Source organism: Drosophila miranda, chromosome 2 (assembly GCF_003369915.1).
Source record: "Drosophila miranda strain MSH22 chromosome 2, D.miranda_PacBio2.1, whole genome shotgun sequence".
NCBI lineage: Eukaryota > Metazoa > Arthropoda > Insecta > Diptera > Drosophilidae > Drosophila > Drosophila miranda.
The window spans coordinates 8,372,686-8,396,130 of record NC_046675.1 but is presented as its reverse complement, the minus strand read 5'-3'; the positions used below and the strand labels follow the sequence as shown (position 1 = coordinate 8,396,130).

The following is a 23,445-nucleotide window of genomic DNA, read 5'->3' as shown; positions in this document are numbered from 1 at the left end:
TCAGCCCGATATACGCACACCCGTAGACATACCCCTTGACTCCCGAGACACGTACGTGTGTAAGGCCTCGCAGGCGCGTTAATTGCTTATGGGGCGCACATTATTCAGCTGTCATTCGGCGGCTGGCGATGGTTCTGGCAATTTTGGCCAAAAGCAGAGAAGAAATGGCCAAAGTTGCGGCTTTGGCAAACAATTAGGCAGCTAATTTCCAGGCGGCTCTGGCAGGACGGCAGGCCAAAATGCTGAAGCGCGACCTAATCCTGTCTACTGTCAGGGAAAGAGGCAGGGAAAGAGCCAGAAACAGAGGCGTTGTCAGTCAGCCAATCCTCGAGAGCAGCAGCGGCAGCAAAGAGATGGAATTTGGTATGAAATTTGGGCCAGCAGCTAAATCACTGCCAAATCCTTTTGACAAATACGCACACAAGGACACGCAGACACGACTAAGCTGCTGACTGGGTGCCTGCTGAGCTGAAAGGAAACGGAAACACACACTCACACACACACACACACAAACACACACTAATATGGCAAGTTATTCAAAAGGCATTCCAGATCGAGATAAATGCACTCTGGAACTGAAGCTAGAACCAGAGAGATGCCAGGCGCCTGTCAACACCGAAAACTAAAAAGGTGACAAGGACAAAGCGGCCACGCAACGCACATAGGAAGCACATAGGATCTCCTTCCTGGTTCCTCCTCGCTGTTAACCACAGCCAGGAGGAGGTGGTGGATGCCAGAGCACATGGCAGCTGTCATGCGTGCGCCATGGAATGGCTCCGATTTCTACGGCGCTGCTGCAACGCTGCTGAAACGCTGCGGATCTGCGGCTTACGGCAAAGTGGCGCAAGTTGCAGCGCTGCATAGGCGAAGCGCATCAATCAGGCAAAGGCATCCCCGACGAAGCCGTCTCCTGTCAGCCGTAATTTACGCGCATTCACGCCGGCACTCCTCCTCGTGCGCTACGGCAAATGGCAAACAAAAGACTTAGACACAAGAGGGAAGGACACATGGCAGGGGTAAGCGAGGTAAAAGAGATAGACAGACAGACAGCCCGTCACAAATCGTTTTGATTTTTCGCACATACGTGACTGATTCGCTCCGGACTCCGCTCCGACGGAGACGCAAGTCTTCCGATGATTTGGCATATGACAGAAATCTCTGCCAAAGATGCGCTGATGCTGCGAAAGAATCAACCTCACAGAGTAAATGAACGATGCACAGGCAAAGTCAGACAGGATGCAGCCATGGATGTGGTGTGGTGTGGGGTTCGGAAATCATCTTGAAAGAGTCCCCTGAATGACTTCAGACTATTACTAAAGTTGGCTCTCATTATCTGATTATTCAATTTCATCTGAACATTATCCCATTCTTAACATGTAAACTAATTTTAAGTCCTTCATTATCCCAGTCTTAATGCCAACTAATTCGAGTCTTAATTCCAAACATTGCTACGTAGAACATTTGTAATTAATTCAATGGAAAATAATCGTACAATAGTTTCATATGGTATGACGTGCTTTGGCTAACAAAATCAATTCCTTTGCAGGTGATCATTCGATTTTGGGTAAGTCGCAAACGATTCGCAACGTGTTTAACAACATTGAATCGACGTTATTATGGCCCGGAATTGAATTATTATAACTGTTTCTGTTGTCAGCAGCGTTGCCGCCGACATTGTATCTGTGCGGGTGCAAGGGTGTGTGGGTCTGAGCATCAATAATGTGTATCTATGCGACTCTAATAATGTGTGTATTGTGTGTGCGGTGCCCTGTGTTGCCTGGCAAGTACGTGACAGACGCAGTTTGGCGCGATTAAATTACGTTTATGATTATATTTTGTTACAAATACAATGGCCAACCCACACACACACACGCACACACACAGCAGGCACCCACACAGCAGACACATACTGTCATAAACACATCCACGTGTGTAGAGCAGACAGGATAGTCGCCACATTGTATTGAAGTGAAAATGTTTAACAATTGTGGCGAGAGAATGGCAACAATAGGTCATTGAAGCATAGCATGCTCCTGCTGATGGATTTTCCCTATTAAACGTTAACTAAACAACGACTTTTAATTGAATTTTAATTAAATCATCCCGTGGGCGGCTCTATCCATCCCGTCGCGTTGCGCCACTCCCCAACATCCCTCAGATTAACCGCACTTTAGGCAAATGGTCTGGGTGGGTACTCAACCTCAACACTTTCTTACAATCTCAGACACTTTTGTGCTTCAATGAACCACTCGAACTGCACCTCAAAGTGCTCCCCCACTCCTCGCCTACCACAGAGGCAGTAGAACCTCTCGATGCCGGCTCTCTTCAGTGGTCGTCGTTTTGCCGGAGCTGACATTAAATATCATTTCATCTGACGCTTATTGCTTATTGCACTGCACCAGGGCAAAAACAGGCAAAACGGAGGATGCTGCTCTTACACATAATATGGAATTAATAACAATCATACGCCACGTTGCCCCGTCTGCCTGCCTGCCAGCCAACCCGTTGCCATTTGCCGCTGACAGGAGGAGCGCGCATTTGGATCTACTATAAGTTCTGCTTGCCCAAGATTTCTAAAACTGTCAGAAATTGCAGTAAAATTACGCAGAGCAAAGGCATCGACGGAGTGCGGAAAGGGCAAGGCGCTGGAGCGCAGCTGCCAGAATGCTTATTAAAATATAAATATGCTAAAACAAAAAGCGCGTGCGGACGGCAAATGGACGAAGGCCGAAAGAACATAATACACACAACACTCGCAGCAAAACAGAAAGCAACACGGTGGCAGGCTGGCACACGGGGGGGCAGACCAAGGCAGAGCCTGGACAGAACAGAGCCCAAAAGCAAGGCAGAACTCGACAGAGAAGCAGCAGCCAGAGCCAGAGCCAGAGCCAGTGCTTTCCTTGCAACCGGCCAAAGTTAAAAAACTAAAGTTTTATACTATAAAATAATTTCAACTACTTGAAATAAGCACGCGCCACTGAGGGTTGAGGAGATCTCAAGTACGAGTAATAGAGGATGGGGGTACATATACACAACAGCAGGGAAAAAGAACAAAGGCGAAGTACAAAAATTTACTAGAAAACACAACTAAAGTGGAAATTTCATGCGCGCAGTGGAAAGTTTAGCACTTTTCCCACCAATCCCCCCCATCCACCATCCAATGGCAGTCTCCCTGGGGGAGCTCTGTCAACCCACAACCAACAACAAGCAACCATTCCAAGGGGCCAAGGCAGAAAGTTCCTCTTGGCAAACAATGCACAGTTATTCTTTTGGGCGAATTTCGGACCAAGGTTATTTCGATATGTATTAAGGAGGGGTGGGGCAAGGGGTACTGCGTTCAGAAATTGAAAAACAAGAATGAATGGCAAGAGCTTCGAAGCCACGAACTTTGGGATACCCTAGCTGAACTGTTGTTCCAAAGGATACGATCTACTGACGATCCTCTACACAAATTTATGGATTTATGCTGATTAAGAATAGACCCATCCTCCTATCCTTAACTATCTGTAGGTTAAACAATAGTCAAAATATTCCTTTAAGAGTACTAACCTCTAGCATTCCTTATCCTCTGAAATTTCCAATGAAATTGTATATTCTATCATCCACTATTTTAATTTTTCACTCTCCTGTATTTCGCTTAATTGCTAATATTTTAATCCATATTTAGCAGATAATTGTTAATTAATTAAATACATAAATATCTTCGTTTATTCAGGGCAAACATTTGATTAAAATCAGGGAATGTTCTCTGAAAGGTATACAAAGATGTATATACCCGAAGCTTATGCATTTTTGATTCAGCTCTTGGCCTGGTTGGTAATCATTCGAATTTCATTAGGAAATGCACACAAAGAATACCTACTGAGACAAGCGTTCCTGTTTCTGTTTCTGTGCCTCTACCTCAATGCATTTGAGGCGCAGCAATTAGACAAACATTCCACCGTGGGGCAGGGAGGCAGGCGGGCAGACTGGAAGGCCGGGCAACAACTCCAACAATCAATCAATTAGCCAATTAGTCGGCAAACTCAACACGCTCATCAATTCCCATGCAAAACTAACTAATTTGCGCACACAGCTAATCAAATTTAATTAAGACATCCAGTAAATATCGTGACCGGTCGAAGGCAAGACAAGGCATTACGCATACGCCTCTACGGCTCTACGGCTCTCCCCCTACGCCTACGCCTACGCCTTTCGGTACGGCCTACCCAACTATCTATCCGTCCATCTGTTGTCTGTTTGATTTACCCGTGAAATATGGTCTCTGTACACGGAATAAGACCACACACCACCAAAACTCTCCCCTCCTCTCTACAACTCAACTCAGCGTAACATTTTCGGGTTATCAATGCAGCAAATGCGTGGCTTGGTGTGGTTCCGGCGCCTAAAAGCGTGCACCGCAAAAAGGCTCACCTCCAGACAATGCGTGCCACGCCCCGGAGCCTTCATCGAGCTGTGCTTTTGTTCAAAACTTTCAATCCCGTGCCGTTCCGTGCCGTACCGACAGGTGCTCAGGCACATATGTGGCATTCCCTCGAATCCAAATCGGACCTCCGGCCATTTTAGAGTTCTGTTTGGTTTTTGTTATTTTTGTTTTTCAGTTGCCAACTTGTTAGCTGTTTATTTGCGCATTATAGACCCAACTACTGCCTGCCAGCGTCCTACCGAAAAAGCCAAGCAATTCCTGTATACTGTTTGCATTCCGACTTGGTTACCCCCGGATCCGGAAACGGGCCCGTGCGTTCAGATAATCAACTAAACACTTCATTATTTCGTCGGTGGCGGGCCCGGGGATGGTGCAAATTGTTTTACCAATGCGTTCCACTCGTCCATTCATCCACCCAATGGCCCCACAGAGAGGAGAGGGATTCCGCGAAAATCCGCTGGTTTGTTTCGCGCATTTTCTATGCACGCGTTTCCCAGTTTTCCTGTTTGTTTTTTTCTTTTTTTTTAATTGAATGATAAAGCATCGTTGCCAGTGCCGATTCTGATCCGCAGTAAGAGGCATTAATTTAGATTAGCGTACGAAAAGTGCGGGTTGAATTTTCCAAAATGGTTTTTCCTGTTTTGTGTGTGTGTGTGTGTGTGTGTGTGTAAATAAGTAGTTGTTGAAAGGCCACGCCCCGCCCTTTGAATGAGATTGCATACATTAGATTGCATAGAGGGTATAGCAGCACTCCCAGTAGCAACAAAGGTGCAGAGAGCAAAGTTGCCTAATAGTCAAAGTTACACTGAATTTACAACTGTGCAAATTAATGGAGTCGAGGGTCGAAGGGAAGGAAATCCAATACTGCGTAACACTGTGGAGAATTCGCAGAGCCAATAGACAGAGTACTATTCTGAACAACAGATGCTCATTGCCGTGCCTTCTTTAATTATTAAATTCCACTTTCAATTTGCATAAATAGCTCCCACGGGAAAGATCACGACCTTTCGCTGCTCATTCAACAGCAAAGTCTCATAGTGATAACCACGACTCATATGGGCACTATAGCGACGACACTCGAAGGTCCGTTTGATGGGCTCCAAGTCCACGTCGAAACAGTTGATTTTGAATGTGTCGGCATTGAGTACGGCCACCATGTCGTACATGCTGGCGATCTTCTCGTTCCAAATGCTGACCGAGGCAATGGGCAGGGTTTCCTTCTGATAGACCAGGGTGGCCTCGATGGGAGTGCGGAAGATGTGCATGGTTACGATGCCCGTGGGACCATCGCCCAGATAGTAGTGGGGTACATCGCGTACGATCATGGGCGTGGCATTGGCCGGCACATTGTCCGGATTCCCAGCCACGATCTTTGCCTTCAGCTGGGCCAATTTGCTGAGAGTGCGCAGATAGTTCGGGTGATTGGCCACCCGGGGATCCAATGGATGCAGAAGGTCGACTACTCGGTTGGCGAGCTCCTCCGCTATGCTCTCCTGCACCAACACCGTGGCCACGGCATCCAGGGCAAAAGGATTCTGCATCGAACCAACCAAATGATGGATTGCACTGTTGACATCGCCGTCCTCGAAAATAATCATCAGGCAAGGCGAGTTCCAGGCATATTTCACATCAGCTGCCAAAGGCTCTTCTTCGGTTTCGGTTTTAGCAGAAGTCTCCTCCACATCATCCTCTTCAGGCTTCACTTCCAACTGAGCTTCGAGGTTCTCCTCCTGTTCTCCCTCTCCCGTTGGTTCTATGGCTTCTGTCTTTGTATCCTTTGAAGACACTCCTGGTATGCCCCTGCCATCGTCCCAGACATCAGGCAATCGAACCTTATCATCCTTCTCGTAGGGTAAGTTGCGCACCACCATATCGTAAGTGATGATTGGTTGGAACATTCGCAGTCTACTTCCATCCATAATTTACGTCTATTATTTTCGAAAATTCATATATATGTGTTGCTAAAAATATAACAGAAAAATGATTGAGTACTAGTTTAGTTCTCTGTTTTATCTCTTGGTTTTTCGACCCCTTTTTGGATGAATAAATCTCTCAAACAACACCAAATAAAACTCAATCGAATTGCACAAAAACCACTCTGAAAATATTTTGACAATGCCATCGACCGCAAAGGTTAATGCACGCAAAATATTACCCAAAAATCCCGCACTCTACATTCGCGCAAGTGTTAAACAAACTGCGGCGTGCACATTTAATAAAATAATGCAAAAATTGAATGAAAAACCTCACATAATATTTGTGGAAAATTTGTGCAAATTTTCAAATCTCATACCGAACGGCGATAATAAACAATGGCCGCCGCATGATGGACGGCAGAACTGCAGGTGGGGGAGTACATAAAGCGGAATAACAATAAGCAGCGACAAATATGCGAAAGTTTCAAATGTGAGTGCTGCGACATCTGTTGGGGCTCCGATTGGGGTCCCCAATTGATGTCCTCCCTCGCTGTTCGTGTGCAAACATGAAGGGGGTTTGTCCTTAATTAACAAATGTCTGACGGACGGCTGGCCAGCCATTAGCTTTAATTTGCTTTAGTTTCGGTACTATCCAATGGGGGATTTGGTGGGGAGTCAAGAAGAGTCTCTAGAGTCACAGAGAGTGCTCTAGAGTTCATTTGTGGATACCCAGCTTAAGCGTCTGTAGATCAAACAGAGAGAGATAAGGAATAAAACATTTTCGTAACTAACTCTGAAATCTTAGCAAAGAAATGCCAGAACATGAAGGATTCGTTTTTTTTGAGCTCACATTTAATGAATTTCTTTCGATCAGGCAATTAAGATGGTGGACACGATTTAAATATGTATTTATATTGTTTTAATCGCTGGCGTTGAGTATCTCGATTAAATCGGACTTCCAGCGCTTGCAGGTGGCACGCATACGAACCCAAGCATTCGCGGCAGAATCCATGGCAGGACGGACATCCACCTTACCGTGATAGTAGTCGATCACATACCGCACCTCTTTTTTGCCACAACGATCGACAATCCAGTCATGACGATCAAACGGAAGCTCGTACCTGGAAATGCTTGAGATTAGGGCATTGTGTGGGTATGGAAAATGTTAAATAATAGTTACCCAAACCAGCTGCGGATACGGGCACGGGGACTCAAGTCGTTTTCCTTGCCGACAAAGCTTTTTAGGCGCAGATCGCCAGACTTGTTGCCACGCAGGGCCTCCCACTTGAGCACCTTTTGCCACGCCTCCTCGGTATTTTCTTTGCGGATGCGTGCAGCATCCCCAATATTCGTTTGCTTCACGTTGACATTCTTCCAGTTCCAAACCTTGCCCGGTTCTTTGGGCGAAGAGGAAGATTTGTTACCATCTCCATGTTGCTGCTGCTGCATGAGGGGCTCGGGCGGCGGTGAGCCACCAGCCGGACCAGCGTTGGAGCTGATGTTGTTACCCATTCTTTATCTTTCTAAAAGGATGAGGCCACAAAATAATCTGCGTTACGGGTAGAATTGTTCCCTTCCCTTCCCTGACTTACTTAATTTTTTTGATGACGTTCCTTACTAAGTCTTTACCGAGTTTGGGAAAGTCAAATTTTGTTAGATGTCACAAAAAAATTTTAATTACTATACAATAGTACTGCCTGAAAGACCGAATCGTTCTGAAATTTGTTTACTTTCCAGATCAAATGTAAAAACTTTTCGTTTTGTTGACAGCTCTGATTCGCTTGCTTTGTTGCTCCGAAAACAAGGCGTTTTACAATACTGACATCAATGACCAATATTTTTTTAAATAGAAATAAGATTTTGTTCCCATAAAAAGTAAGGTCTTTTAGTAGTTGACTGAGACATTGTAAGTGTAGGTTTAATTCTCCAGCGAAAAGCTGTGAGTAGAAAGAGCGAAGACAAGACGCTGGTTCCAGTGCTGGAAAACATATATTTACTGCTCTGGCAACCCATCTAATGGTTTATACTGATGAAAATTATTAGCTGCCCCAATCCTCAGAACAGGCCAGAGGAAGAACTCCCACCTTTTTCGATATCATAAGAAGTATGCTAAATAGCCAAAGCCCAAACGGAACACTCAGTTCCTTGACCCAAAGAAGAGTTTAGAGATTAATGCCCAACATATGTCAATTTATTTCCCCAATGAAGAGCCGAGCAGAAGCCCCTCAACAATCGCCATCCGTTTGTATCGTTGCATTCGTCGCATCTGCGTGGCATCATCGACGAACTCCTGATAGTTATCGAAGATGGGGGGTCCTTCCACCACTGGCTGTACGTCTGCGGACCTATAGCGATAGCCTGCATTACGAGCTGCTACCATGGCCAAGCGGTTCTCTCGTTCACGACGCTGACGGGCCAACTGCCGAGCTGTGGCCGGCACAGAAACAGATTTAGATTTCGATTTCGATTTCATTGTCTTTGGTAAGTCTGGTAATTTAGAAAATATGAAACTGAGAATTAGACAACGTGCAAATGGCCTGCTAAGACCGGACATATCCCATTTCCCAGCATCTGTTTCTGGGTACTCCGGCTCCGGCGGCAAATAAATATTAATGAAATGCATTTCATCAGCGGTGCCAAATTACAAAATGTGGAAGGACTTAACTCTTGACTTCACTTGTATAAAATTTCAAATGCAATTACGTTCAGCATTTGTCTGGGTCTGCCTTTGGGTTTTGGTTTTTGTGCTGCTGCACAAGTCAAGTCCGGAGTCTAGTCCATTGTCATCTAATTGACAAATGAATGACTTGATTTTCCCTGACAGCATTTGATTCGATGCTGCTGCAGTCGGCACAGACTACGATCCTGAGCCAGGACACAAGCATTTTACACTCATTAAGTTTAATTACATATTTTGCAGGGCCCAGTCCGGGGCACACAACGCATTCCATCAGGCAATCTGCAGAGCTTGCAGATGAATGGAAGAACAATAGAGTTGGAGATGCAGATGGAGCTGAAGCCGAAGCCGAAGCAGCTTTGCTTAATTAATCCTCTATACTCTCTGGCCAAGAGGCATAAGCCAAATGACAAGAATTATGTCACAGATGGGAGCATCTACAGAGATAGATATAGGGTACAGAGCTCTCTACTTGTGTTCATTTTTTGAATTAATATGTACTGTGATTTGCTTGGAGCTTATTAATAACCATCAATTATCCGAATGATTTAATTATTAGTGGCAGTAATCAATTATCCCAAAGATGATCGATTGCCAGGCCCACTGACCCCTCATGGTTTCAACCCTTTTCAGAGCACACATCATTTGTAGCAAGCAAAATAAAAAGGACATCTAACAAATCATTAACCATTCATTGCGTATGCATTCCAGGACACTGGGAGCGACTCCTCCTCACTCTTTTGTCCGCTTCCAGATCGTAAAAACGATGCTCGTTAGAGGCAAAGTTTTATGCGTTTTATTACATGACCCCCCGACCCCGTTTTGGGTGGAGGCACCACCTCTGAGCCCCTTTCGGTGTAGTCTCCCGACGCACGTAAAACCAAATCAGGCAAATGTCTAAGGACAGGGCCAGGGACAGGGCGTGGAGTGCTTACAGCTCCTAGATTTTTATACAGACCGAGCTGCATGATTGCATTTTATGTTTGTCTTAATTTTTTATGTCTACTTTGCGAGTGCGCGAGGCCATAAATAAAGCAACAATCAATTTTCATACGCACTCTTGTGCGACATCGCATTGGGTGTATGTATGTGTTTTTTGTCGAGGGTATATGTATGTATGTATGAGCGAGTGTGCGAATGTGGGAACACGCAACTTGAGTCGTAAAAAAGGCAGCAAAAGGAGCAACCGAATTGTAATCGTATATTTTAACATAATATTATTGCACACACAGATGCGAACAAAATGGGCATTTCCACTCACACCACTTTACAGCACACACACACACACCATCAATACATTTCCATTCCGATCCACTCGGAGCCACTCTGAATTCCAGCCCACCACCACCCCCGCACTCACTTAAACATCATTAAATATGAAAATTCATCTGCAATTTATCAATTATTTATTTATGGCCATGGTTCCTTTTTGCATTTTACGCATGTGTTAATGAATAATTTTCTCGTTTTTCCCCCATTTTGTGTGGCTCCTGTTAACCCATTGTGCGTGACGTGACGACTGTCCATGTGTGTGTGTGTATGTGCTGCCGTTCAATCAACTCGAATTCGAATTCGCTTTTGCATTTTTATTGCACTTTGGCGCATTGAAAGAGAAAGGATGAGCCCAGCGCCAGGTTCAGTTCCAGCTCCAGATCGAGGACTCCTCAAATGTCGCACATTAATGCGCTGAAAATGTTGATTGTATTGTTGTTTGTGCGGCGGCTTTTTTTATTGCACAAAAGAACAGCAAATTGCATGTGGACGAATGTGCGAAGACAGCAGCTGTCCAGACAGCAGACAGAGATCCAAGCAGCCAATCCTGCCCCCCGTCCGAGCCAGATCAAACCAAACTCCCGTTGTCGAGGGGCCCAACACAATTGGGCTTTGTTGTATCGCTGTTTTATACCCTTTTATCGGTTTTGTATGATTTTTTCCAGTTGTTTGCCAAAAAGAGATTCCTCTTCTTTAAGGTATATGAACTATATGTTGATGGATATGACATGCAGCTGAGAAAGGAGAGAAAGCAAGTCTTTCAAGTCGTCTACGAGTATTGTGATTACCACAAACCAGTTTAATTTATACAGAATCGAAGGGAACAGTCCACAACCTGTATAATGGTTTGGGTCCCCAATCGTTCCTTTTAAGAGGTTTTTTATGATCCTTACCAATTATTCTCAGCTCTAAGATGGAACCTTTCCAAACCTTTAAAGCATGAAACATGACTCTACCTTGTTTCTGTCTGTGATAACGAATGCCTGAATATAATACACCTATTTCTTATAATCTCTAATAATGCCATGTAGTTGCCATAGCAACGATCAGTTCCGCTGATTCCATTCTATTCGAATTATCAAATATCAATTGAAATGTTCCACAATTATTAAGCATGAAGCATGAAACCTGAACGATATAATTCTTATCCAACTAAACGAATATCATTCCTCACTCATTCGCTTAAGCATGAAGTTGGTGCTGTTGCAGCTTTTCCTCCTCGCTGTCCTGGTGCAGGGCCAAGATGATTCTGCTCAAAAAAAAATCTTTGAATTCTGGCGAGAAGAAGAGTGCCCCTGGGGATTTGTACGGATGCCCGATCTCACATGCCAGCGACCAAAAGTCGTGGATACGTGGAGCGATGGGTTTGTAGGTTAAGGATGTGCATCCCTTAACCACAAGTCGGAAATTGTTAATAGAGCGCAAAAATGTATTTTGTTAATTTCCAATTAAAAACGCAATCAATCAGTTACCCCATTAATATTTCTTTTGTATTTCTGCTGGCACTAGGAACTGCCAAACATCGATCTGGAAGTGTATGTAACTCTTCGGTCCTTCTTTGCTCCTTGCTCCTCCTCCTCCCATCTGTCTGTGTATGGAAGTATCTGCCTGCCTCTCCGGCCGTGCGGGTGCGGTGACATTTTCAATCAAAATACACACAATTTGCAATTTAAATGTTGATTTCGTTAATGCGGGGCACAACCCAATCGAATGAACGGGCACATATGGCCAGTCTGGGGCCTTGGGCCAGGCCAGAGCTTTGTTATTGAACTGAAATGAATAGTTTATGCAGAAAGTCTGGCCGCGTGTACAGAGTTTGGACAAGTGCCCGCGAAATTCCCTGCCTGGCTGCGTTTTATGACGAAGATGAATTGTAAATTGCATAGCAGATGAAATCAATTTTAATGCGACATTGCAATGCTTATTGCTCATTATATTATGTATACAGCAAATGCTTATTAAGCATTCATTAAAACCGAAACGAACCGAACCGCACTGCACTGCACTGCCATCGAGCCATAAATTTTGAGAAAACTGTGGCCAGATAATCGGCTTATCAGCGCCCACAGATTCCGATTGCAGGAGGCTGGCTCCACTCTGGTTAATGCAAATTGAGTGTCGGGCAAATTAAATTCAAATCCATCTGAACCGGTATCCGGAGCATGAATTAATATTGTTGCCCCATTGATCAAATAATGTACAAATTCCTTTTGGCAGGCATTTCATTATTAAAACAAATTGAATTGTTCTTCATTTTTTATTTAAAAAAAACCACAAGAGAAGGGCACCCATTCCAAAATAGTCGGGAGCCAACGCTTTTAGGGATTCTAGGATTTTTTTTTTCTACGAAAATTCTCTGTCTTATCATCCATAAATAATAGATCTTCCGCCAGATTTCATTATATATATTGATTTTTTGTGGTTCTATTGATTAATTTAATAGACTTGGGACCCTTGGAGAACCCCGTTCACCATCCCAGATGTCAAGAATGGATTGTCAAGCGTCGAATCTATAAAGATGGAATGTTGGAATGTCAATCGGTATTGGTAGAATCGGGAGTGAAATAATAACGTGATTATTAAAATACTAATACTACGAATAGGAATCGGAGAGCTTTACTTTATCAAAGTTTAACCAGATTCACGGCTGAAAACTTAGTGAAAAATATATCTAATTGATATATGCCTTCGATTGCGAGTCTCTTTTCTGTGGGGAAACTCGGAAATTATTAGTCAAACCTCTGGCTCTGGTATGCACCGCAGCACAGGCCACTTGACAAGTTGAAGCTCCCTCAATGTTCCGCAGCCGCCACTTGCCACAGCCACGCAACTTGATGCCGCGACTCCGCGGGCAAGTGAGAGAGTACGTCAGGGATTGAGGGGACGGTACTCGTGTCCCTGTCTTCTACGTTCAGGCCATCAGCCAGTCAGGCAGCAAATGAGCAAAGGGGAAAATTACATTTGGGACAAGGCAAGCGTTGCCCCATTGCCGTTGTCGTAGCCGTCACTGGCGTGTGGCATTGGCAAACGGCAGCGGGTCGCCTCCATTGCATTACAGGGGAGAAGGGAAACGGGGGGCCACGAGTTTTTTCCCATTTTTCCGCCTGGGCCATGCTTTTGCCAGCCATCGAGTGCAAATTAAAGCGAGCAGCGCACGAGGTTAATTTCACATGCATTTCACTGGCAATCAGTGCGTGCTCCACTCAACTGGCAATGCTGCTAGTGCAGCTAGTGGTGCCCCCTGGCGATGGCACTGCTAGTAGTGGTAGTGGGCGATGGTTGTGGCAGTGGCAAGGGTTCCGGTGGTGTGGCGGTGGTGATGGTGGTGTTGGTGGCACTTAGCTCAAGCTACTTACACAGCGCTTTGACTGGCTGATGACTAGATTGTGCGACTCTGACTGGGGCGGCTGGTCACCCGCAGTGTTGCCGACTCTTTCGTCGTGCCCTAATCCGAAACTCATTTCCCTCGCCCCCCTTTCAGCGGCCAGGCACGGGGTCGGAAATGAAACTCCATCAAGGGCTGTGGGGCCCAAAGTGCAGCGCCCGAAAGTTTCTTCTTAGCCTGCGGTTGAGATAATTGCGTGTAACAGGTGTGAAAGACGGAATTTACAATGGAGATAGTGCTCTCGAGAGTGCTTGAGAGGTTTCCTGTGCGACAGCACAAATTAAGTTGAAGTTCGGTTGGTGGGTGGGGGGGGGGGGTCTGGAGCCACAACTTTCGGGGCATATCTTAATGGAAATTATTATTCATGCGCATTACGCGACAAGCGCTATCTGGACTCGCCCAGGATTCCACTCATCTACATATCTATAGTACAATTCATTTGCAACAGCCAAAAGTTCCCCTTTTAATTATCCTCCCATCCGAAATGGAGAAACAGAGATACTCGTACGCTCCAAAAAACTTCATAGCTTATGCGTTTGTAGTGTCCTTTTTTTGGTCCTTTTGCCATGTGCCGTGTGCCGTGTGGCACTACATTCTCATTAGGCCCGGCCCGCGCTGCTAGGTGAAACGAGGAAACGAAGAAAAATTGCTTTAGACTGGTGCTTCTTTCCCCTCCCTTTTGGGTAGCCGTATCTTCCGGATACACGCACTGCGCAGGGTCCAATTAAATTATTGCCAGGGTCTGTGTCGGGCTAATAGAATAAGAAATCTCTTCTTTCTGCCAGCAAAGGCAACGCAAAAAGCATATGTTAATTTGGTGTTGCCTTCAGAGAGTGTGCCGGTTCTGAGGGTGGCTAGGATCCCCGGCTCATTAGGATGTCCTTGCCTTCAAAACACTTGAAAGGGAATTTTTAATCCAAGCGTGTGAGTAATCTATGGGGGGGAAGATTGTCCTGACAGGTTGAGACTTGGGGGAGGGGCATGGGCTGGCGCTGGCGCTGGGGCTGGGGCAAACTTTGCCATTAGGTAAATGTGTAAATGTGCATTGCCGCTCCAACAAATCGCAACAACTGTTAATGTTAATTATATTATATTTTCCCTTTGCTGCAAACACACAAAAGAGTAGCCAAGCCAAGCCCTGGCCAGGCGGTAACTTTTTTGAGCCCTTTTAATGATCTTCCACTGAAGAAAGGAAGGTTCCTTCGTACCCAGGTGCGCTATGAAATAAATAAAGGAGGAAACTTTTCCACAGACCCGCAGCTTTTGCGCGCAGCAGAATGCAAGGGTTCCTTCCACAAGGTCAGGCACCCATCCCCATCCCAGCCACACCCCCTAGGTAATCATTCAGAGACAACTGCAGTCATTTAGTGGTAATCATAAGTTGGGCTAGTAGACTCCTCCATCATTTTGGATGCCGCGAATCCTGGCTACACACAGCGCAGGTGGGTAGAGGCGAGAGGCATGCCACACTGCTGCCTGCTGCTGCTGCACACGCATTTCATGCAAATGAAACATAATGAAATTGTAAAAGTTAGTCTCACCAAAAGATACAATTTACATTTCTCACAGACAATGGATGGCATGGCAGCAATGGAGGGGTGGGACGGGGTGGGGCAAAGGATAAGGTGCAGTGCAACCGGGAAAACTTTGACATTTTTATGTGGTTTTGCGATTTGCTTAGAAATTGTCTTTAGCGTGGCGTACTTGACATTTAAACGTGTCGCAAACATTTCCCCGACAAGTTTATACGATTCTCGGAATGGCAGAGCGAAAACTTTTGTATTTGTAGATGCAAATATCCACTGACAGTTTGAGATGCATTGGAGCATGTGGTGCCACCATCCGCGAAGCGGAGCGTGCGAAACCTTCCCGAATGTTTAGCGAAGGTATCCGTATCCACGGGAAATTGAAGAACGTGTTCAGAATGGTAGTTGATCAAACAATGTAAAGCGGTTTTTGGCTAAAAGTTCTGCTAAAAGTTCTCCTTTTAACAAAGGACTAACACACATAATCCTTGGGAGCTAAAAATTCGTTTTTCCATATTCCTAGACAGGCAACACAGCACCAAGATCTTAAACTTTAATTAATGCCACTTTCTTCATTCTTTTCGACTCTTTCTTGCGCAGAATTCGGTTCCACGAAACCAAGAACAACATACATAGCTTGGGCATGATGATGGTCGAGGGGAGGCCAAGGATAGCCCAATGAGAATTTAATTAACTTGAAGATTCGAATGAAAAATGGTATAGAATTTGTTCTTGATGTAATTTCCGTGTATTTTATGGTGTTTGCCATTTTCCAGTAACTGAAGAACTTTTCGATAGCCTAGAAATTTGAAACTAATTTAATTAAATATGTAGCCTTTTGTATATATCGAATAAAGAACGTTAAAAAATGGAAAAGATAGTCAAAAAATATACACCAAATATTTTCTGTATATATTTCCAATTGGTATTTTAATATTTTGTTGTACAAAAAAAAACAACATAAGAACATAAAAACACTGTGCCAGGCTTCATATTCTTTTGAATATCATCTTTCTTTAGTCCTTGACAGCATAAACCATTGAGAGTGTTCCTCCAGCTTTCGGATACTCGTATGTTGTGTTTTATGATTGGATAATTCTGTTTTAATTGAAATTTTCAACACAGGCCAGTACAGGGCCCGTTTGAAGGCTAAAAATGTTATGTGTTTCGCCTGCAGTTTATTGAGTTCCCGCATCAGACAGGACAGACACGCAGCAGTTTATTGGCTTTCCACACCATTTGGTAGGTTAATATAATTTCCCGATTACTACGCCCAACTACATTGAAAATTAATAAGTTGGCTTGAATGCCAGCGAAAGCCGCTTGAAATGTTGCGCCTGTATAATTCTATTAATTGCAAATGAATATAATAATATTTAACATTTGACTGGAAAAGGATATGGCCACATTCGTATACACAGAAATGAATACAGAAATATGCCAAGCGCACATTTAATACTTTCTAGCCGAGAATGGAGTGGAACTGGTAGAGAGGGGGTGGGGGTGGGCAGGAAAGCCGTCCACGACTCGATATATTGCTTAATATCCGTTTCAATTTGGAGGCTGCACTTTATTCTGTATTATGGCGCATAAATAAAATCACAGCAAGAGGCCAAGAATGTCGGATGTCGGAACGGACGGCAGCTGAAAGTGAAGCTATAGCTGCCATGGCCCAGACCCGAGCTGGTATCAAAAAGTACAGTGCAAGAAATGCTGCACATATATACATAATTTTTTGGGTGGAACAGTTGCACAATTTATTGTCGCATGCAATTAGGCGGACTCGTAAATTCTCGGAGACTGTCGCAACGCACAGGAAAATAAATAAAATTAAAGAACAGCAAAAGGCGGAAAAGCGAAGCACAAGAAATTTATTTTAAGGAAACTATATTTCATAATTTGTTGCCAGAGCTAGCAGAGCTGCCACTGGCTGCTATTTCTGGTATTTATGAGCAATTGCTGGGACGTGGCAAAGATTCACTAAAGGATTCTTAAGATCAGCAAACAATAAACATGGGAAAATACCTTCTCCTCCCCCTGCCCTCCACACGCACAACTAGGGACAAAGTACGAGTGCGATATCAAAAGCCAAATGGTGTAAATATTCCCATTGTAAGCCAGAACATGTTTGGAAATCTTAAAGTATCCCACTTTAGATGGGGGATACCGGTATATCTGGCAGGGAGGGTGGCACGTGGGAAATGCAACACTTAAGAATTCAATTGGTGAGGCAACAACCAAAACCCACACAACTCTAAGAGTATTTGTGTGTGTGTGTGTGTGTGTGTGTGTGTGCGGCTAGTTTACCTTTTCAACAGGAACAGGAACAGCAGCAGCACCAGAGACGAGAATCGTGCATTAGCAGTACAGTTTTGTGGCATAAAGAAAGCTCTTTCTTTCTCCGTGTGCGGCTGCCAGAGTGTGTGAGTGTGCCCGGCTCAGTCAAAGCACCCGGACGCAAACAACAAAACGCCCATTGGGTTGCACAATAAAAATGTTTAAAATACTATATACAGCCATATGAATGTATGGGGAAAAACAGAGCTCCAGTGCGAAACCAAATACCAGATAAAACCGATCTTCTAATGCTCTGGAATTGCAAAGAGAAGGGAATCTCAAGAACCCTGTAAGTGTTGACTGTGTATTTTGTTATGGGATTCTGGGGACCGACTCAGCAGTCCTGCCTGTTATTCTCAATGCAGTTTCCATCGTTCGTGGGTCCGGCTATCTATTCTCTGCAGGGATACGGCAAAAGCAAATGTATCCACTGAACCGTATAGACCCCACCGTGGCTTCTTTCAAGCTTCTTCCTGCTACAACAAAGCCTGGTACTTTGTTGTGCATAAATAGCCCGACTGTTTGCACTTTTAGACGCCTGTACGTGTCTTGTGGCATGCCTCAGGAGCTTAAAGTTTACCTCAAGCAGCAGATTTAACTCTGCACCGAATGTCGAGTGCCTCGCTGCGGAACGGGGCCAAATCGGGGCCTCCCATTTTGCATGGCCCAAATGGCGGGCAGGCCGTCAATATAGACGCGACAGCCTGGCCATCGCCGCAACACATTTATGACAGGCGGCCCATCCTTTTTTTTTGCCATTAACCAAATGCGACGCTGATGAGCGGCGAGGGGGGCACAGAAAAAAGGCTGCACTGGCAGCAGCGCACTTAGCGGCAGAGCCAGGACGGAAGACCAGGCAAGGCCTGGCAATAGAAGGACCAAAACAGGCTAGGATGCCTGGCTGGGTGGCTGGCTGACTGGCTGCCTGTCTGGATGGCAGTCAAACCAATGAGTGTCCTTTGGCTGGCTGTATGGCTGGATGGCTTGCTGGCTTTCTGGCTGGATGGAAGCAAGGTTGGAGGGATGGGTCCTTGGCTGGATGGCATAGCAATTGAAGTTGAGTTTGAAGTAGCATCTCGTTGGGCTATCAACGCCATCATTGCCATCATCATCAACGCCAGGACGCCCGCCGCCCGCTGCTGCCATGGCAAAGGGCAGCTGGAGGTCCTGGCCCCAATGCAGCTGGCTGTTTTTATTATTGTTATGGGCCCATAACTGTCAGCGCAATAAATTTTCCATTTTCCTCAAGCACCACTCTCATTACAAATGCAACAACCTTTTCGTTGCTGCTGCTGCTGCTGCTGCTGCTGCCGCTGCGGAAGGGATGAAGGATATTCAAGGAGTTGGCGCTGTTTGCAAATCAGTCGGCCTCCGTCCAGCCAGCGAGCGGGCGTGACAATATCCGCCCGCCAAGGCCAAGGGTTAATTAAAATGCGCCAAATCAGTGTCATTAGCGCCTTCCATTTAGCAATCGACGCGTCGCCCGCTGCGCTCCTCCTTTGAGCACACCCAACGGACTTTGTTTTGACCTTTTTTTTGTAGGTGGCGCCTGGATGAGTCTGGCTGGCAGGAGATGGCAGAAGCAGCAGAATCTGCCGTCATTTGCCTGGCAGCCATTTTAATTTAATTGCACGCCGGCAGCGGAAGTCGAGTGCTGGAGAGTGCGAGGGGAGTCGAGTGGGGGTCGACCCGGAAACGCTCGCAGCGCTGCAGGTTTTGTGTGCTTAATTGCGGCGGCTGTTGCGCATACCCACTAGAGATGAGAGTGCCAGTAGCTGATCATGATGGCAAAAATATATGTTCATGAATCAAGGAAATCCAGCAATTAACACCAACAGGGGCTAGAGTTGAGATCAGTCGGTGATTGTGTTGGAAAAACTAGTTTCAGAAGCCTGAAAAATTATGAGAAATATACACTCAGAGAAAAAATATCATACTTAAAGAAAACACAAACATATATGAAATAAATATTCGGGCTTAAATATAATTTACTTTAGTTGAAACATAAATTTATTAAAATTTAAATATAAAACACTTAAAAAGAAATATAAATATAAAATAATATAAATATACAAATATTAATTTAATATTAATTTATGTTTAATCTAAATACAAAAATATTAATTCTATACATAAAATATATTCTTATATAAAATATTTGCCTTTTAAAATTTAAGCGCTTTCTTTTTACAGTTTCCACTATCGCTGGAAATATATATTTTTTCTCTGCGTGTAGTTTTCCCGAATTCGAGCTCCACTCTCACTTTTCCATTACAAGAAATCTTCAAGGAATCTCCTATTTTTATACATGATTTATTTGCTCTATTTTTTAGCGTCAATTCAAAATCTATTCAAATATATGTAGACAGCACCCAATGAAGATATCGTGATGCATCCTCAAGTCACGCGCTCATCTTTTAGGCATCTGCTGCTCCTTCGCCTGTTCCTCCTCCTGCCTTGTGCTGTTGTTGTTTTGGCCAAAATCGCATTCGAGCGTGCAAAAACATGTCGCTTTTAGTTTTAGTCCTGGCCGTGTCCTTGTTGTTTGCTCTCGTTCTGGCCGCTGGTCAATCCGTAGCACTGCTGTCCCGCTCGGCCTGTCTCTCTGCCTTCCGGCATTCGAGGCAAAACATGTTTGCTTGCACAGGTGTGAATGTGTATGTATTTTGCTGGCGTGAGTGTATTTGTAATGGCGGCATGTTTTTTGGGGGCCATACACACTGCGCATAACACTCACACACACACACACATACACCTATAGCGCATACATACATACATCTAAAATTCATTGTTCATAAGACATGAACGCATTTTGCATGGTCCAATGCATTTCCGTGTCGCCTGCAGGTGTCACTTTTTCCCGCTCTCCCCCTCTCTCTCTCTCTCTTTCTCTCTCTCTCTGTCTCTCCCGTGCCGGACACTGTTGTACTTTTGCCGACACCCTGTGTGTACGTGTGTATGTATTTATGTGTGTGAGTATCTTTGCATAGCGACTCACACAAAATGGCGTCATTCGGCTGCAGGCGCATTAATTAATGTTTTGAGCCGCAGCAGCAACAGCATCAGCAAACAACAGAAACACAGCCAGGATAACAATCCAACGCGACGCTAGAATTATATACATAACATATTTGCTCATGTGCCTAGCTAGTATATACACATATGGGAGAATCCAAGGTTTTAGTTTATTTTGTACATATATTATATATTTGATGCATTTCCATGGACAGGTAGAAGTTTTTGCCATAAGGGCACAAATCAAACATTATCCTGTGACAACAAATTGCCTTAACTCTGACAATCTTTTTTCTATTCCAAAAAATATATAAATAATGTCAAAGCCATATCCCACTGCTGCAGCTCGGGGTCATCACCGTTTCAGGTTGTTCTAAACCCATATAAAATATGTAATGCATTTCAATGGCCAACAGAGCACTTCCACTCCTAATTGCCAGCTTATCTTTGGGAACAACTGGCTATAACTCAGTTGGGATCCATCCATATGTAACCCTGTAACCGCCCCAAAAGGTGGACCAAAGGAAACTTTCAATTTAATTGCCACAGGTGAAAGGTTAGCAACCAATTGCAGCAAATATCTTCGACACTCGGCCACACAAAAACACTCGAACATTCCTGGAGAGTCCTGCTGCAGACCCCAGTCCCACTCCCCCTTGATTGCAATCACACAAAATGCTGTCTCATGGCCAGCAAGAGGATAAGACCGACCCCAGGCAAACTCCAGTTGGAGCTAACCACAACGCACACAATATTTCTTCATCAACAGCTTAAGGCGGCGGGCAGGCAATAAATTTTGCGCTGTTAATTTGTCACATGATTTTAGTTGGCCAATTACAACTATCAGACAGCAACAGCAGCCCCTGGAAGCAGCAGCAGCTTGACAGGACATACACACAAAGGATGACCACAATGGCAGCTTAGCTGGACGGGACTCCTCTGGACCTGGCCTCAACGCATGTGTCTGGTGTAGAAAAATGCCAACGAGGCACAAAAAAAAAAGAAAAAGAATAAAAAGAAGAAACCAGGAAGAAGAAAAGAAAGAACAGCCAGACGACAAGAGTTAGAGCCAAGGACTGTGCGTGTCTTGGTATTTATCTAATTGTCCTTTAGCCCACACAGACAAACACAAGCGAAGGAGCAGGAGTACTGGAACAGAGACTGCATAAGCCAACTATGCGGCCTGGTCTTTAAGGACAGTTTCTGTTTACCGAATACCTCTACTAGATAAATGTTGCTGCGGCGAAAAAAATGCGAAACTAATGCGGCATTCCTTTAAGCGTAATTGCTCCAGCATGTCTCTGCATCGGGGAGAGAGACAAAGCAATTGATCCTGGCCAGAGCCTGACGTTTTAATAAATCCCCAAGGATGGGCACACTGAACGCTGACGCACTTCCGTTTCCTGTTTATTGGCCGACATTTCGTATACGTAAATAATCGGCTGCTGTTGTTGTTGTTGCTTCCACAATATTGTCAGCATTACGGTGGAGAAGACCTTGAGTTAATGTCCTTAAATAAGAAATTCATATCATTAATTTGATTTTGCCTGGTCCTGCCCTGCCCAGCCCTGCCTTGTGGCCACTCTGAACGCATCGCCCCCCTCTCTCTCTCTCTCTCTTTCTGACAATTTGTCAAGCCCCACTCTGAACTAGTGTTGGCCTGTATCTTTGTGTACATAAGTGTGAGGGTGAGTGGGGGGGGGGGGGGGGGTACTTGTGTATTGCATTTCAAATGAATTGTAATTGCCGTGTAAGCCCTACCCATTAAGGCCTCGGTAAGTGCGCTGGATACATAATGGCAATGAAAATAGTTTGGAGTAGTCCACAGCCGAGCCAGGAGCCGAGGCTTAGTTAATGGAATTGCATTCCAGCAGCAGAAGCAGATCTCTACACATTTGAGATATAAATCCCCAGAGGACAGCGCCTGGTGTCAGTGTCTGGCTAAAAAGGTAGCAAAGGTTCCACAATCCACAAAGATCAAGCACGAAATGATGGAGCCTCTGAATTCAGCTCCAGACTTTCTTCGACTTTCAGTTCCCTCAAAATATGTAGTACCACAAAAATTCGAAGGCACTTATATATGTATTTAAATCAGACTAGGACACGTAGAGTGTTTATTAAACACATGCAAATAATGAAAAAATGTAGTCATCTTTATTCTCTTATTGGCTCGTGGCTCGCATCCATTCCCAAGGTCTATGCCAACTAAAATGCAATCAAGAATCCAAAACTAATATGTCATATGTATGTAAATAGCCACACAGATGACGAAATTGGGCCCCGGAACCATTTATTTATGAACATTTCGAGCGTGCCCAAATTTCATTGAGCTCAAAGGTGGCTCAAAAAAAAAAACAGTGTTTGAATTTATTGGCTACTGGATTGGCTGTACATGTATTTACCTGGCGAATGCATCGCATGAGGCCACAGCCATTGGAAAACCTAAAATATAATTAGTTTTTGGACAGTTACAGGGGACGACGACGACGACGAGGCAGCCATGGCACAACCGGAAACCATTTTATGAAATATTTTATTTAATTATTTCGAATATTGGGATATAATTTTTTCGATGCCATTGGTCTCTGCTCCCCTGGGGTCGCACTCCGGTTCAGTTTTTGGTCCGTCCGTCCTGTTTGTGTACCGTTATGTTGCGGTAATAGAATTTTGACAGAGGTTTGCTGCAATTTCTACATTTTCCCCTCTTCACGGGCGGGTCGAACTAATTAGACGGCGCACCAAAGCGAAAATTTTTGGTATTAAAATTCGTTGAAAGCTGAAAATTGTATTTATAGATCGCGGCAATAATTACGCTAAGCCAATGTGCAAATTGTTGTGCCTGTGGTTGCATACCCCATCACGGAGAATGTTTGTTCAGTGTGATGGAGCCG

The 23,445-nt window shown here is 44.6% G+C and overlaps 2 protein-coding genes across 2 annotated transcripts; both read right to left on the bottom strand.

Moving 5' to 3' along the window:
- Positions 1 to 5,337: 5,337 nt before the first annotated feature.
- On the bottom strand, positions 5,338 to 6,401 carry LOC108154343. Its single transcript, XM_017284605.2, has one exon. It carries the CDS (start codon positions 6,343 to 6,345, stop codon positions 5,392 to 5,394), a length of 954 nt encoding a protein of 317 aa, XP_017140094.1. The 5' UTR covers positions 6,346 to 6,401; the 3' UTR covers positions 5,338 to 5,391.
- Positions 6,402 to 7,220: 819 nt separating this feature from the next.
- On the bottom strand, positions 7,221 to 8,081 carry LOC108154413 (cytochrome c-type heme lyase-like). Its single transcript, XM_017284685.2, has 3 exons — positions 7,935 to 8,081; positions 7,523 to 7,865; positions 7,221 to 7,463 (listed from the first exon to the last, which is right to left on the bottom strand). The coding sequence occupies exons 2-3, from the start codon at positions 7,852 to 7,854 to the stop codon at positions 7,262 to 7,264; spliced, it is 534 nt and encodes a 177-aa protein (XP_017140174.1). The 5' UTR covers positions 7,855 to 7,865; positions 7,935 to 8,081; the 3' UTR covers positions 7,221 to 7,261.
- Between the last annotated feature and the right edge of the window lie 15,364 nt (positions 8,082 to 23,445).